Genomic DNA, 17063 nt, shown 5'->3' with positions numbered 1-17063 from the left:
TCTTCTTTTTAAAAACAAGATTGGCACCTGACCTAACATCTGTTGCCAATCTTTTTATTATCTTTTTCTTCTTCTTCCCAAAGCCCTTTAGTACATAGTTGTATATTCTAGTTGTAGGTCCTTCTGGCTCTGCTGTGTGGGATGCTGCCCCTGCGTGGCTTGATGAGTGGTTCTAGGTCCGTACGCAGAATCCGAACCAGCAAAACCCTGGGGTTACACCGCAGAGTGTGCGAACTTAACTACTCAGCCACGGGGCCGACCCCAGGAAAGGAATTCTGATGGATTGGTGAATGTAAAAACCATGTCTTATTGGTACCAAAACCAAGAATAGGAGAAATAAGAAGGAAAGAAAAAAGCAAAGCAAAAATTAAAAATTTCTTTGTAAGGGATAAGTACCATAATGCAGACAACCAATAGATTGAGATATTGATATTGATATATCTATAAAATAGATAAAACAAGTTTGAAATAAAGCCAGTTGTGCCAAAAAATGATAACTTAGTCATGGTCAGGATAGTGGAGAGAGAAACTTAAAATAGGGTAGACATTAGTTTGGAAAATTAAGTGACAAAGCCCAGCTAAGCTTGCAGTTTCTTCAGTAATGAGAATATGATAAGAATACTTCAGGTCTCTATTGAAGTGTCTCCTACTCATATAAAATTTTATTTTATAAAGTTTATTTTATAAATCTCTTATTTAAAATGGTACCTAGTCCTTCATTCTTTGCTTTATTTTCTTTCCTTAGTATTTTCTTCATGTTATGTGTGTTTTTATTTGTTTACAAGAGTAACAAATATTTCTTCTCATTAGGATGTATTTTCCTAAAGGCAGGGATTTTGTTTTGTTTACCTCTGAATCCTGTAGTTTAACAGAGCGCACAGGAGGCTTGACTGAGTCATCTAAAGAAGCTTGTTAAATATGTTCTCCACGTACTTGCTTAAAATGCTTTTAACTACAGTTTTTTATCTCTTAGTTTCTGAGAGTGGTATGTTAAAATCTCCCATAATGATTGTGAATCTCTCATTTTGTGTTTGTTGTTCTCTAAATGTTTGCTTTATGTAATCTGAAGTTCTGTTGACTTATGTTATCCTGGTGAATTAGTCTTTTTATCATTAAATAATGATGGCCAAGTTTAAGCCATTTATATTTACTGTGAAAACTCATATTTGTATTTATTTTTTATCTTATATTCTATTTACCATGTATTTAATTCTGTCCTTTACTGCCTGCTGTTGATTTGGTCAAACTTTTCTCATCCTTTCTTTTCCCTTTGATTATTTTAAAATTTTCTTTTAAATTTAAACATAACTACTTGACTTAAATTCTAAACATAATAATTCTCTCTCTTTGTCCATGAACAATAAAATCAACCTTAGAATGCTTTAGTCCTGATCACCCTTTCCCCAGGGCTTCGTCTTCTCTTATTTAGTTCTGCTTCCCCCCGACCCCCTGAAGTTGGAAATGGTACTATTTTGACTGATGTGTATGTTATATTGACAAATTTCTGATATTAAATCATACCTGCATTCTGATTATATTTACTAATATTTAGTTTAGTGGTTTTTTTTTTTTTGTTTGAGGAAGATTAGCCCTGAGCTAACTGCTGCCAATCCTCCTCTTTTTGCTGAGGAAGACTGGCCCTGAGCTAACATCAGTGCCCATCTTCCTCTACTTTATATGTGGGACGCCTACCACAGCATGGCGTGCCGAGCACTACCATGTCCGTACCTGGTATCCGAACTGGCGAACCGCAGGCTGCCGAAGTGGAACGTGCGAAGTTTACCCCTGTGCCACCAGGCCAGCCCCTGGATTTTTTTCATCCATAATTTTTTGGATGTATTTGTTAGAATTTTGGTTCAAATGTTTCTTTTTAATGTTTTAAGGGGTAGAGATGACTTATTGACAGTTTGCAGTTGTTCACCTATAAAAACATTTGGACTTTAACCACTTTAACTAAAAATTCTTATGTCTCCTTTATTGGTTTTGATTGATTAATATACTTTAAAAAATGTGATTTAAATGGATTTTCTAATGTTTAAAACAGCTTTTTGCCTAATTTTTTATATTGTTAAGCCTTTGTTTCTTATTTTCTGTTCTTTCAGTGTTTTTCAACTAAATACTGAGTTCATTTGTATCCTTTCAAGTAATGAAATAATTTAAAGCTCTGAAATTATCTGAATATTGCTTTTTCAATTTCTAAGTTTTTAAAATATATAATGTCTTGTTTTTTATTATTTTATATGTTTTTAATTTCTTTTTGTTGACTCATTTCTGTCCCTTATTTATGAGGCTTCAAAAATTTAAAGGCATTAGTTTTGTTCTTTGTAACTGCCTTGGGTTAAAGAATCTCACTTTTCTATGATTCTTATGTTTATTTTATTTTACTGAAGTGTTTGTAAAGTAAATTTCATTACACTTGTAAGGTGGGTATGACTAGATCATGTTTAATATTTAGAATTCCTTTTTGCGTGATCTGAGGGGTGTGCATCACTTTCACCTGTGTAAGCATCTTAAAAATACATACATCTGGGCATCACTCCTATCGCTCCTCAATTTCCTTAGATACAGTGGTATAACCTGATGTGTACACTTTGAAAAACCCCGTTAGATGGAAAAACCACTACTCTTGACAGAGGGAGTCATCTCAAGGTCAGCTAAAAGAGGGACAAAGCCTAAAATGAAGAGTACTTAAAGAAGTGAGTTATGATGACACAGATATGTTAATGTGGGCCTGTCCTCACATTTACGTGTAAGGAAGGGCTGGATTTGAGGGAAAAATGATTATGAATTGTGATATTTACTATTTGATATGGTAAAATGTAGGAAAAATGGCCTAAATTATTTTGTTCTGTATACCTTTAACTTGTGCTTTGTGTTGAATATAATTCTAAGCCTTAAAATTTAACATTTAAATATATGTGTTTATTTCTTTGTCTGTAGGCCTCGAAGTAGAGGAAAATCTACAGTTGAAGATGAGGACAGCATGGATGGGCTGGAGACAGCAGAAACAGAAAATATTGTGGAAACAGGTATCAACACTTCAAAAAAATTTTAATACATAATAATTTTCTCAGTTAGCATTTGTCTATATACTGAGTTCTAAAATTTCCATCTATTGAAATAGTTTAAGTAATGACAAAATGAAAAAACAGAGTTCTTTTTTCCTCCCTAAAGCCCAGATATAGTATAAATTATTTAATGTCTGTGGAGAAACGTTTTGTTAAAATTAAAACTGGAATGGATAGTAATTCCAGGCCGTTAGTATGATAGCTCATGGTATATTTCTGGCTTACACACCATGTAGTGTTTGTTTAAGGCTTATTGTGTTAGCGTGTGTGTGAGGTAAAAAATATGTCCCATTAGTGAATAATATTGTGAAATGCTGGGTTAAACCAGACCAAATACTTTCTGGTCTCCTGGACTTTTAGGTGCCTTAAATAAGCTAATGTGTATTTGGCACCTCCAAAGGGAAGATAGAGTAGGTTGCCCAAAGTAGTTTCCAAAATTTCCATAAAGTTAGTGATTTAATAATTTATCAAAGGAAGTAGGTTTCATCTTATATTCAGAGCATATCTATATGAGATGGTCTCTCATTGGCAATATTTTTAACAGCTGTTGGATAGAGTTTAGTCATAGTGATAGAACTTTTCTCTGAAGTTGAATGTGTTCTTCATGCTTACCGAATGTCATATAGTTTTTAGAGAAGAGTTAGAAATTGCCATATCTTTCAAAATATAATTTTCCATAAAATATTTTTGATTGTTAAATGTTTTGCTGTTATACAGCTATGATTCTTAGAAAGCCTTCAAATGTCTACAATTCTCACTCCTCTTTCCAACAGGATCTAGGTAGCTAGAATGACAAGAGTGTAGCTTGGAAGTTCAGAATTCTACATTTCGCCCTTTGGTGCACATTCTTTACCACATCACTTTGAACTTGAATTTATATATAAGTTCCCCACTAGTTCTTTTTGATGTGATGTTTTTCCTTCATTTAAGTTTTTTCTGAAGTGTATACTGTTACTTCCTAGTAAAAAGCCTTTCAAGTTTCAAGTGACGTTTTTCAACTTAGTGATTATTTACAAGTTCCTTTCGACCAGTGTCCTCAGACCGACCAGTGTCCTCAGACTGACCAGTGTCCTCAGACCGTACCACAGGTCCCTTTTTGTTGCACTTAGCAGCTGTCTTCTTGAGTACTCTCCCTCATTCTCTAAGATTCAGCCCCTGCCTTTCTGTTGTCCTCTGCTTCTCCCATTGTCAATTTTAATAGTCTATTCAATAGCCAGACCTCTTGCCTCCTTGATTTCCTCAAAAATCTTATTCCCCAGCCCACTTCAGCCATTCATTCTTATGCTCATGATTTAACCTTTGTCATTGTATCACTTACTAGGACAATTGCTTTTTCACTTCCAACATCTCAGTTTCAACTATCCTACCCTCTGACTACTACCTTTTCTTTTCCCAGCTCACTTTCTGCTAATATCTACACCACAGTAATTCTTCAACCATATCCCATCCTCCATTCCAGTGATCTGACTGATGAGGTTTGTCACTGTCCTTTTCCAGCTCAAATTATACGACCTGTCATTGCAGTCATTCTCTTAGACACCCTGAACTTCCTCTGCCTTCCTCCCACTGTTTTGTTTTCATATCAAAAGCCAAAGTCTGCATTTTAGCAGCTGAAAAACATCAACTCGCTGACTGATTTCTCTTTTACCACCTTCTCTTCTCTCGGCAAACTTCAGACACCTCCCATTTTTCATTCTTTAGTTGATGATCTTGCTTTCAGTGAAAAAAGAAAAAATAGAAGCAAGCAGGAAAGAAATTCCACGTTCACCCACCATCAAATCTTCTTGCCTGCTTGCATCTCTGCCCATATATCCTACCTTCCCTACTGTTAAAATGGGATGAAAAGTCTCTGTGGTTATCTAAGGGCAGCACTTCTGCTCGTGTCCTGGATTCTGCCCCCTTTCATCCGCAGTCGTGTGCAGCATGACGACATTTCGGTCAGTGATGGGCTGCATGTATGATGGCGGTCCTCTAAGGAGAGTACCATATAGCCCAGGTGTATAGTAGGCTAAACCATCCAGGTTTGTGCAAGTGCACGCTCTGCTGTTTGCACAATGATGAAATTCCCTGACAGTGCATTTCTCAGAATGTATCCCTGTCATTAGGTGATGCATGGCTGTATTGTGGACTTCGTGCCTTCAGTTTTCCTTGGTTTCCTGCGTCATGAATTTCCTCTTTCAGGGAATCATTTCCATTAGCATTGAACGTGCTGCAGCACCACCCTTCTTATGCACAAAGAACTCTTGATCTGACATCCCCTTTCAGCTACTGTATTGCTTCTGTGCTCATCTTAGAGCAAAAATCCTTGAAAGAGTTGTCCACGCTCATTGTCGGTAGTTATTTTTGACCACTTTTTCCATGAACCTACTTTAATCAAGCTTTCTTCCTCCTGCTGTACTGAAATTGTTCTTGTCATGTCATCCATAATCGTATATTACCAAAACCAGCTTTTATTCTTTGTCCACGTTAACTATCCCATATCATTTCATAGAGCTAACCACTTTCAAGAGTGAAACTCTTTTTTTTTTTCCTTTTTTTTTATGGTAAGGAAGATTCACCCTGAGCCAGGATCCATTGCCAATTTTCCTCCTCCTTTGCTTGAGGAAGATTAACCCTGAGCTAACGTCTCTGCCAGTCCTCCTCTATTTCGTATGTAGGATGCCTCCACAGCATGGCCGATAAGTGGAGTAGGTCCATGCCCCAGATCCAAACCCGTGAACCCAGGCTGCCAAAGTGGAGCGCAGAACTTTAATCATTTAGCCCTGGGGCCGACCCCTGTGAAACTCTTCTTTTTGCTGGACTTTTAGGACACCATATTCTCTTGGTTTTCTTCTCACCTCACTGGTTTCTCTCCATTCTCTTTTGCTCATCTTCTCACACATTAGGTAGTCTCATTCAGTTTAATTGCTTTGAATATTATCTATGTGCTGGTGACTCTAAAAATTTATATTGCCAGCTCTTTTCTTGCTTTGAACACAACCTGTATCTCCAGCTTCCTTAATAACAACTCCTCTCAGATGTCTAAAGGGGATCTCAAACGTAATGTGTTTTCTATGGAGCTGTTTATTGTTATCCTGAAACTTTCTCCGCTTCCAGTGTTCCCACCTCAGTAAATGACATCATGTATTGTTTTGGCTAAAAATATGGAGCCCATTAGAAAATGCTTTGGCCTTTACCCTCATAGTATATGCTCAGTTCAATCCCTTTTCATCTCCTCCACTGCTGTCACTCCAGAACTTGCCTCCTTCGTCCTTGGGTGGACTGCTGCAAGAGCCTCCTAACTGGTGCCCCTGCTTTTACTCCTGCCCCATTCTAGTCTTATTCTCCATAGTAGCCAGCGTGGTCTTTTCAGACCCAAAGGAAGAGTCTTTTACCTCACTTCTGTCAATCATCCACAGCCTCCGGTGATACTTAAAATGCAATCCGAAGTCCATACCATGACTACTAATCTGACCTTGGGTACCTGTCCAGCCACATCTTCTGTCCGTCCTGTCTCCTCCTGCTCCCTCCACTGGGCTCCACCCATACGACCTCCCTGCTATTCCCAGAGTTCATAACTGTGTTCGTTTCTCAGGCATTTACACTTTCTGTCATCTTTGCTTGGAACACCTTTCTCGCAGTTAGTCATATAGCTTATTCACCTTACTTCAGTCAAATCTCTGGTTGCTCTCTCCTCAGAGGCCTTTCTTGACTAACCTGCCCAAAAAGCAACACTTGTCACTCTCTCCTTCTGCTTTACTTCCTCTGTTAGTATTTAACAAATAGGACATTACATTATGTATTTGTTTATTGTGTGCCTTCTGCTTTAGAATGTAAGCTTCATGAGGTCAGGGATTTATCTTGTTCATTGATTCATTCCTTGTGCCTAGAATACTTCCAGGCACCTAGTAGGCATCAATTCACTAATTGAAGCAGTGTTTATGTTCTTATAGTTTCCTTTTTATATTTTCTTTTGGTGAGGAAGATTGGCCCTGAGCTAACGTCTGTTGCCAATCTTCCTCTTTTTCCTTGAGGAAGATTGGCCCTGAGCTAACATCCGTGCCAGTCTTCCTCTATTTTGTGTGTGGGATGCCTCCACAGTATGGCTTGATAAGCAATGTGTAGGTCCACACCCGGGAATCAAATCCACGAACCCTAGGCAGCTGAAAGTGGAGCATGCAAACTTAACCACTACGCCACTGGGATGGTCCCTCCTTTTTGTATTTTCTAAGCTACTGCTGTTCTTGCAGTATCACCACAAAACTGAAATTCTGGCATTTAAGTTTTTCTTACTTGAAGAATAGGAAACTTCTGAGTCCTTTTTCACATCATCTCAGAATATTTCAAAGCTCATTACTCTTTGGCAGCAGTAGTGTTGAGGCTCGTCTTTAATGCTCTCTGCCCCAAGATATGAGATCACCTGTTCTCTGAGGACTCCCAGTTCTTTTAGTGGAGAATAGCATTTAAGATAAGAATCTGGGCTCTAGGGATGCGTGTCATATTGTTTCTGTTGGGAATTAGCTGTGCCAGTCCATTTTAGGGATATGCTGGCAATTACATAGGTGGGATGTATACTTGTGCTTATAAATACGAGTGCATATTGATAGTCTCAGTTTACCTCTAGCTTAATTTCTGTTTAATAGACATTAGTTTTTAGAGCAGTTATAGGTTCACAGCAAAATGGAGTGGAAGGCACAGATATTTTCCGTATACCTCCTGCCCCCACGCATGTGTAGCCTGTCAATTATCAACATCCCTCACCAGCATGGTTCATTTGTTACGACTGAGGAAACTACATTGACACATCATTATCACCATAAGTCCATCCATTTAACTTTGGGCTCACTCCTGGTGATGTACCTTCTGTGGGTTTGGACAAAAGTATAATGACATGTATCCGTCATTACAGTGTCATACAAAGTAGGTTTCACTGCAGTAAACATCTGCTGGCTCCACCTGTTCATCCTCCTTCCCCTCTACCCCCTGGCAACCATTGTTCCTTTTCCTGTCTCCGTAGTTGGCCTTTTTCAGAATCCCATGCAGTATGTCCCCTTTTCATACTGGCTCCTTTCACTCAGTAATATGCATTTAAGCTTCTTTTCATGGCTTGCTAGCTCATCTCTCTTTTATTGCTGAATAATATTCTGTCGTATGTATGTACAACAGTTTGTTTGTCCATTCTCTTGCTGAAGGACTTCTTGGTTGCTTCCAAGTTTTGGCAGTTATGAATAAAGCTGCTGTAAACATCTGTGTGCAGGTTTTTGTGTGGACATAAGTTTTCAGCTTCTTCTGGTAAATACCAAGGAATGTGATTACTGGATCATATGGTAAGAGCATGTTTACTTTTGTAAGAAACTGCCAAACTGTCTGCACCATTTTGTATTCTTACCAGCAGTCTGTGAAAGTTCCTATTGCTCCACAGCCTCACCAGCATTTGGAGTTGTCAGTGTTCTGGATTGTAGTAGTATCTCATTGTTTTAATTTACATTGCCTGATAAACATGTTATGTGGAGCATCTTTCTTTCTTTCTTATTTATTTATTTTTTTGGTGAGGAAGATTGGCCCTGAGCTAACATCTGTTGCCAATCTCCCTCCTTTCTTTTCCCCTCCCTCAAGCCCCAGTACATAGTTGTATCCTAGGTGTAGATCATTCTAGTTCATCTTTATGGCATGCCGTCACAGCATGGCTTGATGAGCAGTGTGTAGTTCCGTGCTCAGGATTCAAGCCAGCAAACCCCGGGTTGCTGAAGTGGAGTGTGAACTTAACCACTCAGCCATGGGGCCAGCCCCTGGAGCATCATTCACCTGCTTATTTGCCATCTGTTTATCTTCTTTGGTGAGGTGTCTGTTAAAGGCTTGGCTTGCTTTTTAATTAAGTTGTTTATTTTCTTATTGTTGTGTTTTAAGAGTTCTTTATATATTTTGGATCAAAGTCCTTTATCAGATACATGTTTTGCAAATATTTTCTCCCAGTCTGTAGGCTTCTCTTTTTATCCTCTTGACAAGGTTTTTCACAGCACAGAAATTTTATTTATGTTTTTTTTTTTTTTGAGGAAGATTAGCCCTGAGCTAACTGCTGCCAATCCTCCTCTGTTTTGCTGAGGAAGACTGGCCCTGAGCTAACATCTGTGTCCATCTTCCTTTAGTTTATATGTGGGACACCTGCCACAGCATGGTTTGCCACGCGGTGCCGTGTCCCACCTGGGGTCTGAACCGGGGAACCCTGGGCCACCGAAGTGGAATGTGTGCACTTAAGCGCTGTGTCACCGGGCTGGCCCCAACAGAACAGAAATTTTTAATTTTAATGAAGTCTAGTTTATCAGTTGTTTCTTTCATGTATCATGCCTTTGGTCTCGTATCTAAAAAGTCATTGCCAAACCCAAGGTCACCTAGGTTTTCTCCTTTGTTATCTTCTAGGAGTTTTATAGTTTTGCATTTCACATTTAGGTCTGTGGTTCATTTGGAGTTAGTTTTTGTGAAGGGTGTAAGGTCTGTGTCTTGATTGATTTGTGTGTGTGTGTGTGTGTGTGTATGTCCAGTTATTCTAGCACTGTTTGTTGGAAAGACTCTCTTTTCTCCATTGTATTGCCATTGCTGCTTTCTCAGAGATCAGTTACGTATATTTATGTGGGTCTATTTCTAGGCTCTGTTCTGTTCCGTTGATGTACTTGTCTGTTCCTTTGCCAATACTATACAGGCATACTGTGTTTTATTGTGCTTCACATTATTGTGCTTTGCAGATATTGCATTTTTTACAAATTGAAGGTTTGTGACAACCCTATGTTGAACAAGTCTATCAGTGCCATTTTTCTAACAGCATTTGCATTTTTTTAGTAATAAAGGATTTTCAAATTAAGATATATACATTGTTCTTTTAGACATAATGCTATTGTATACTTAATAGACTATGGTATAGTGTAAACGTAACTTTTATATGCACTGGGAAAGCCAAAAGTTTGTGTGACTTGTTCATTTTATTGTGATACTGACTTGACTGCAGTGCTCTGGAAGTGAACCCACACTATCTCCGAGGTATACAATCTTGATTACTGTAGCTTTTTAGTAAGTCTTGAAGTCAGATAGTGTCAGTTCTCCAACTTTGTTCTTCTCCTTCAATATTGTGTTGGCTATTCTGGATCTTTTGCTTCTCCTATAAATTTTAGAATTAGTTTGTCAATATCTACAAAATAACTTGCTGGGATTTTGGTTAGCATTGCATCGAATCTATAGATCAAATTAGGAAGAACTGATGTCTTGACAATATGGAGTCTTCCAATCCATGAATGTGGAATATCTCTCCATTTATTTAGTTATTCTTTGATTTCTTTCATCAGTTTTGTAATTTTCATCAGATAGATCTTATACATGTTTTGTTAGATTATACCTAAGTATTTCATTTTGTGGGGATGCTAATGTAAATGGTGTTTTTTCTTTTTTAAATTTCAAATTCCACTTGTTCATTGCTGGTGTATAGGAAAGTGATTGACTTTTGAATATTAACCTTGTATCCTGAAGCCTTGCTATAATTGCTTATTAGTTCCAGGAGTTGTTTTTGTCCGTTCTTTCGGATTTCTACATAGATAATCAAGAAATCTGTGAAGAAAGATAGTTTCATTTCACTCTTCCTACTCAGTATACCTTTTATTTCCTTTTCTGGTCTTACTGCAATAGCTAGAACTTCCAGTATGATGTTGAAAAAGGAATGGTAAGAGGGGGAAATCTTTGCCTTGTTCCTCATCTCAATGGGAAAGCTTCTAGTTGCTCACCATTAAATATGATGTTGGCTGTAGGTTTTTTGTAGCAACTCTATCAAGTTGAGGAAGTTCCCCTCTATTCTTAGTTTCCTGAGGATTCTTTTATCATGAATGTGTGTTGGATTTTGTCAAGTGCTTTTTCTGCATCTATTGATATGATTATTGTTTTTTAATCTATTGATGTGATGGATTACTTTAATTTATTTTCAAATGCTGAACCAGCCTTGCCTACTTGGGATAAATCTCACTTATTCGTTTTGTATAATTCTTTTTATACATTTTTTGATTTTATTTGCTAATATTTTGTTGAGGATTTTTACATCTATGGTCATGAGAGAGATTGGTGTGTAGTTTTGTAGGGTTTCTTTGTTTGTCTTATAATGTTTTGTTTTTTGTGTTAGGAGAAAGCAGAGCTCATAGAATGAGTTAGGAACCGTACCCTCTGTTTCTGTCTTCCGGAAGAGGTTGTAGAGAATTAGTATAATATGTTTCTGAAGTGTTTGGTAGAATTCACCAGTGAAGCCGAATGGGCTGGTGCTTTCTGTTTAGAAGGTTATTAATTATTGGTTCAATTTCTTTTTACAGATATAGGCATATTCAGATCGTCCCTTTCTTTTTGTGATGGGTGTTGGCAAAGTGTGTCTTTCAACGAATTGGTCCGTTTCATCTAGGCTATCAAATTTGTGGGCAGAGAGTTGTTGATAGTATTCCTTTATCATTCTTTTAATGTCCATGGGACCTGTAGTGATGCTCCTTCTTTAATTTCTGATATTAGTAATTTGTGTCCTCTCTCCTTTTTTGTTAGTTAACTTGGCTAGAGGCTTATTGATTCAAAGAGCCAGCTTTTGGTTTAGTTGATATTTCTCTCTTGATTTTCTCTTTTCAGTTTCATTGATTTCTGCTCTAATTTTTATTTCTTTTCTTCTGCTTGCTTTGGATTTAATTTGCTCTTATTTTTCTAGTTTCAAAAATGGAAGCTTAGCTGACTGATTTTAGATCTTTCTTGTTTTCTCATATGTGCATTCAATGCTATAAATTTCCCTCAAAGCACTGTTTTCACTGCATCCCGCAGATTTTCATAAATTGTTTTCATTATCATTTACTTCGAAATATTTAAAATTTCTCTTGAAATTTCTTATTTGACCCATGTGTTACTTAGAATTCTTTCGCTTAACCTCCAGATGTCTCGGGTTTTCCAGCTAGCTTTCTGTTTGTAGTTTAATTCCACTGTGATCTGAGAGCAGACATTGTAGGATTTCTGTTAGTTCAAATTCGTTTCATGGCACAGAATGTGGTCTATTGGTGAATATTCCGTGTGAGCTGAAGAAGAATGTGTATTCATTCTGCTGTTGTTGGATCAAGTAGTCTATAGAGGTCTATTATATCCAGTTGATTATTTGATGGTGTTGATTTTAACTATGTCCTTAAGATTGTCTGCCTACTGGATCTGTTTATTTCTGATAGATGAATCCTCATATATAGTAGTGGATTCATATATTTGTACTTGTAGTTCTATTAGTTTTTCCTAATATATTTTGACACTCTATTGTTAGGTGCATATGTGTTAAGGATAGTTCTTGGAGAATTGATTCCTTTCTCATTATGTAATGCTCCTCTGTATCCCTGATAACTTTGCTTGCTATGAAATCTGCTGTGTCTGAATTTAATATAGCTTCTCCCGCTTTCTTGTGATCTGAAATCTACACTCTTAGCAAATTTCCAGTATTCAATATAGTATTATTAATTATAGTCATCATGCCAGTACATTAGGTCTCTAGACTTATTCGTCCTATATAACTGCAACTTCATACCCTTTGACCAACATCTCCTCATTTCCCCCATCACCAGCCCCTGGTAGAACTACTGTGCTACTCTCTGCCCAACTTTACTTTTTTTTATTATAACTTTGACTGGTTTGTTAGTTTCTCTAGGCTATAGATTTTTCAAATTCCCACTGGGGGGAGCTTTTCACAAATTATCCGTGGTACATCAGTTCCATTTTCAACAATCTAAAGAGTTGGTGAGCATTTGCTTGAATCCTTCCTTCCATATTTTAATTAATACAAGGTTAGACAACATCTTCAGCCTATACCGTCAACAGTTTTATCCAGCACTCTTAATTCATACTAGATGTGAGGCTTGCTCAGGGGACCTCATTTCTCACAAAGGAAGGGCATACTCAAACTGAGTGTGTGCCTGTGTCTTGGCTTTCACTTTGTATAGACCAATCTCTCAATCACTCAAGTCTTTTTCTAAGAATCACCTCTTCTCCTTGTCTCTCTGAATACCTACCCCATCCTCCTTTTCAGAAATTCGGCCTGGGTCATTAGACTTGACTAAGCCTATTTGTCTAGAGTTTTTACGTAGCCAGAAGTGTTTGTACCTTACTTCTATGGGGAGACATTTTGAATGGATATTGTTTCACCTTTAAGTCTAGAGGTGATAGTTAATCATTCTTTATCTCTGGAAGAGTCTAGCAGATCAGGAAGCAAAGCTTGTCACTAAAAGCCCTAACAAGTTTTTGTTGTTGTTGTTGGCCCTGAGCTAACATCTGTTGCCAATCTTCCTCTTTTTGCTTGAGGAAGATTGTCCCTGACTAACACCTGTGCCATTCTTCCACGGTTTTGTATGTGGGATGCTGCTACAGCATGGCTTGATGAGTGGTGTGTGTAGGTTTGTACCCAGGATCTGAATTGGCGAACCCCGGGCTGCTGAAGCAGAGTGTGTGAACTTAACCACTGTGCCACCTGGCTGGCTCCCTAACAGGTTTTTGTTTGTTTAGCCTTGTTTGCTTTTTCCATTACCCTCAAAACTCCTTTGTGCTATCCCTTTAAAGTCACATCTTCCCCTCCCTAACCGCTGGCAACCACTGATGTGTTCTCTCTCACTATAATTTTGTCTCTGAGAATGCTGTATAAATGAAATCATATAAAATGTAACCTTCTGAAACTGGCTTCTTTCATTCAGTTTAATATCTAGGAGGTTTATCCAGATTGTTATATGTATCAATATAGGTTATTTCTATTTATTGCTGAGTGCTGTTACTTTGTATAGATGTACCACAATTTGTTTAACCATTCACCTGTTGAAGGACAGCTGAGTGGTTCCCAGTTTTTGGCTATCCAGAAAAGCTATGAACATTCATGTATAGGTTTTTCTGTAGAAATAGGTTTTTCTAAGTGTTAGTCTCCCAACTTTATTTTTTTTCGAAGCTGTTTTAGCCATTCGTTTTCCTTTGCCCTTTCATATAAATTTTAGAATCAGCTTGTCTTTAATTACAAATAATCCTACTGGCATTTTCATTGAAATGGTGTTTAAGCCTGCAGGTCATTTTGGGGAGAATTGCATCTTTACTGTGTTGAGTCTTCCATTCTGTGAACTTGAGAAGTCTCTCCATTTGGGGGCTTCTTTGATTTCTTTCTTTCATTGGTGTTTTGTAATTTTCATTATATGGATCCTGTTCATGTTTTGTTAGAGTTACACCAATTATTTCATGTCTTGGGGAGCTATTGTAAATGATACATTTTTAAAAAGTGATTTCCAATTATACATTGCTAATATATAAAAATTTGATTTATTTTTGTATGTTTGCCTTGTACTTTGCAATCTTGATAAATTTACTTATTTGTCTCATGTTAGCTGTTGAAATTTTTGTGGATGTCCTTTCCAGCCTATGGAGTAAATGTTTAATTCTTTAATTTTCTTTATTTACTAAAATGGAAAAAAAAAGTGTTTAAGGCTGGAGTCATCTTTTCTCCTAATAAGTTTTCTAGTATTTTATGTAGGTTTGGATATTAATTATTTTTATTATCCTTAATTTCTAAATGCTTTTCAGTTGTACTTTTGATCACTTCCCTGACTTGGGAGGTGTTTGGGAAAGTTTCCAAGTATTTGTGTGGATTTTCTCCTTGTTTTTGTTACTAATTTCTATTCCTTTGTTTTTTTGCTGAGGAAGATTCGCCCTGAGCTTACATCTGTGTTAATCTTCCTCTGTTTTGTATGTGGGTTGCTGCTACTGCATGGCTGCTGACGAATGGTGTAGATAAGTGCCCCAGAACCAAACCCAGGCCGCCAAAGCAGAGTGCACTGAACTTAACCACTAGGCCACGGGGCCGGCCCCATTCATTTCTAATTTTATTATATTATGTTGGCTTTGTACACTTCTTACATTTTGGAATTTGAGGTTTCTTGAAGTCTTCATTAGTTTTGGAAAACTCTCAGCTATTGTATATTTAGATACTACTTTTGCATCATTCTTTCTTTCTTCTCTCTAGTTAAATGCTCTTTAGACTGTATCACTGTGTATGTTGCCATTTACCCTCTTTTTTGTATTTTTTATCTTTGCGTCCCTCTGTCTTTTATTCTAGACAGATCATTTTAGCTAGATGTTCCAGTTTACTTATCCCCTTTTGGCTTTGTCTCGTCTGCTGTTAAACATATTACCTAAGTCCATTTACTATATTTTAAAATTTATTATTCTTTTAAAAATTTGCAGCATTATTATTATTTTTTAAGATTGGCACTTGAGCTAACGTCTGTTGCCAATCTTTAATTTTTCCTTCTTCTTCTCCCCAAAGACCCCCAGTACATAGCTGTATATTCTAGTTGTATGTCCTTCTGGTTCTGCTCTGTGGGATGCTGCCTCAGCATGGCCTGATGAGTGGTGCCATGTCCGTGTCCAGGATCTGAACCAGCAAAACCCTGGGCCGCTGAAACAGAGCACGCCAACTTAACCACTCGGCTACAGGGCCAGCCCTGCAGCATTACTTTTTATAGTTTCTAGTTCCCTCTGGAAAATGTTAATGTTTGGGTTTTATTACCTTTAACACAGTAAATACAGTTGGTTTAAAGTTTTTGTTTGATTATTCCAGTGTCTGGATTCTTTTGGCTCTGTTGTATTTGTTTTGCTCATTCTTGCTCATGTCTTCTTGTCTCCTCATATAACTGGTTATCTGTGCTTGTGTGCTTGATAGTGTATTTGACAGTTTATTTGTAGAAGTAAATTGGTGTTTTTTTCCCCTCCAAAGACAGTTTTTCTCTGATTTTTTCCAGGTACCTAAGGGCACTAGTAATCTAGGACCACCTCCGTTCAGTTTCATGGCTGTAGTTTCTGTTCTAAGCATGTGACTTGAAGCTGTGCAACAGTCCTTGCAAGGATTGGTTTGTTTCTGGTTCACTCTTACTCTTACTGTCCAGCCTTTTGTGGTTCCTGCCATCCCTGAACCCCTACCCCTGGATGGTTGTAGACTTCTGGGACCAGTTATGAGTCTGTCAAAAGTCAAGTGCAGTCTCTTTGTTGCCTCTTCCTGTGTGGCTGACACCCCCATGGGAATTGCAGCCCTGAATGCCCACCTCACCTTCCTCTCTGCTTGTGTCCATGAGCTTTGTCTGGCAACTCCTCATTACCTTGTTAGTTTTTTGATGCTTTGAAGACTTATTTACTTCTTAAAATATTTCACTCAACTTTCTTATTTGTCTTCAGTGGGAGGGTTGTTCTGAATTACCTAGTCTGCTATTAGTGGAAATAGATGTTCTCTGGAGTTTTGTTTGAATCCTAATATGTGGTTAATTTACATAAATGTTTTCTGGGCACTTGAATATATAGCCCATTTTGTCCCCTTGGATAGTGTATGAAACTTGATATCCATTTATTAGATTTAGTCAGTTAGGATATTGTTATTAAAAGTAAAATAACTCAAATTCCAAGAAAGAAGGAAATGTATGGGTCATGTATTGTCATGTTCAGGGTGAGATGGGTTTGAGTTGGCTTAATTCAGGCTCACTGTTGTCACAAAGTGCTTGGTTTGTTGCAACTCTGGACCTTTTTTTTTTTTTTTTTTTTGTGGCTGGCTCCTCTTGATGGAAGATGGTTGCCTGCAGTCTTGGGTGTTACATGATTTCCTGTCCGTATCCAAGCAGAGGGAGCATGTCTCTATCAGCTAAACAGGATTCTTGGACCAGTTTAGATCGTATGTCTGTCTCTTACTCAGTCCTTTCAAAGTAAACCAATCTGTGGAATCTCAGTGCAATAGTGAGAGCTCACTCCTGGAGACAGGAATAGGAGCAGCACGATGGCTTCAATGGCAGAAGCGTAGAGTGGATGCCAAGAGGCAACCTTGGTGTTTACTACATAGGTCATACTTAGAGATTATATTGTGGAGATCCTGCATCTGCTCCCTTCCCTTTTACCTGCTTTTTCTGTTAAGGGATGGGGCAGGTGGGCAGCTCATTTTTTCTGCTGCTTTGATTGATCTGCTTTGAC

At 37.8% G+C, this 17063-nt stretch overlaps 1 protein-coding gene across 31 annotated transcripts in view; it reads left to right on the top strand.

The window, feature by feature from the left end:
- Nucleotides 1-17063, top strand: part of KMT2C (lysine methyltransferase 2C) — a 269708-nt gene that overhangs the window by 68057 nt on the left and 184588 nt on the right. For all 31 annotated transcript variants that reach the window (XM_070616944.1, XM_070616935.1, XM_070616929.1 and 28 more), the window contains exon 2: nucleotides 2941-3029. In XM_070616944.1, coding sequence (XP_070473045.1) covers nucleotides 2941-3029 — 89 coding nt within the window. The remainder of the gene's footprint in view (nucleotides 1-2940; nucleotides 3030-17063) is intronic.

The sequence above is a fragment of the Equus przewalskii genome, chromosome 4 (assembly GCF_037783145.1).
Source record: "Equus przewalskii isolate Varuska chromosome 4, EquPr2, whole genome shotgun sequence".
Lineage (NCBI taxonomy): Eukaryota > Metazoa > Chordata > Mammalia > Perissodactyla > Equidae > Equus > Equus przewalskii.
Note: the sequence above shows the minus strand (reverse complement) of the source record. Positions and strands in the feature narration are given on the sequence as shown.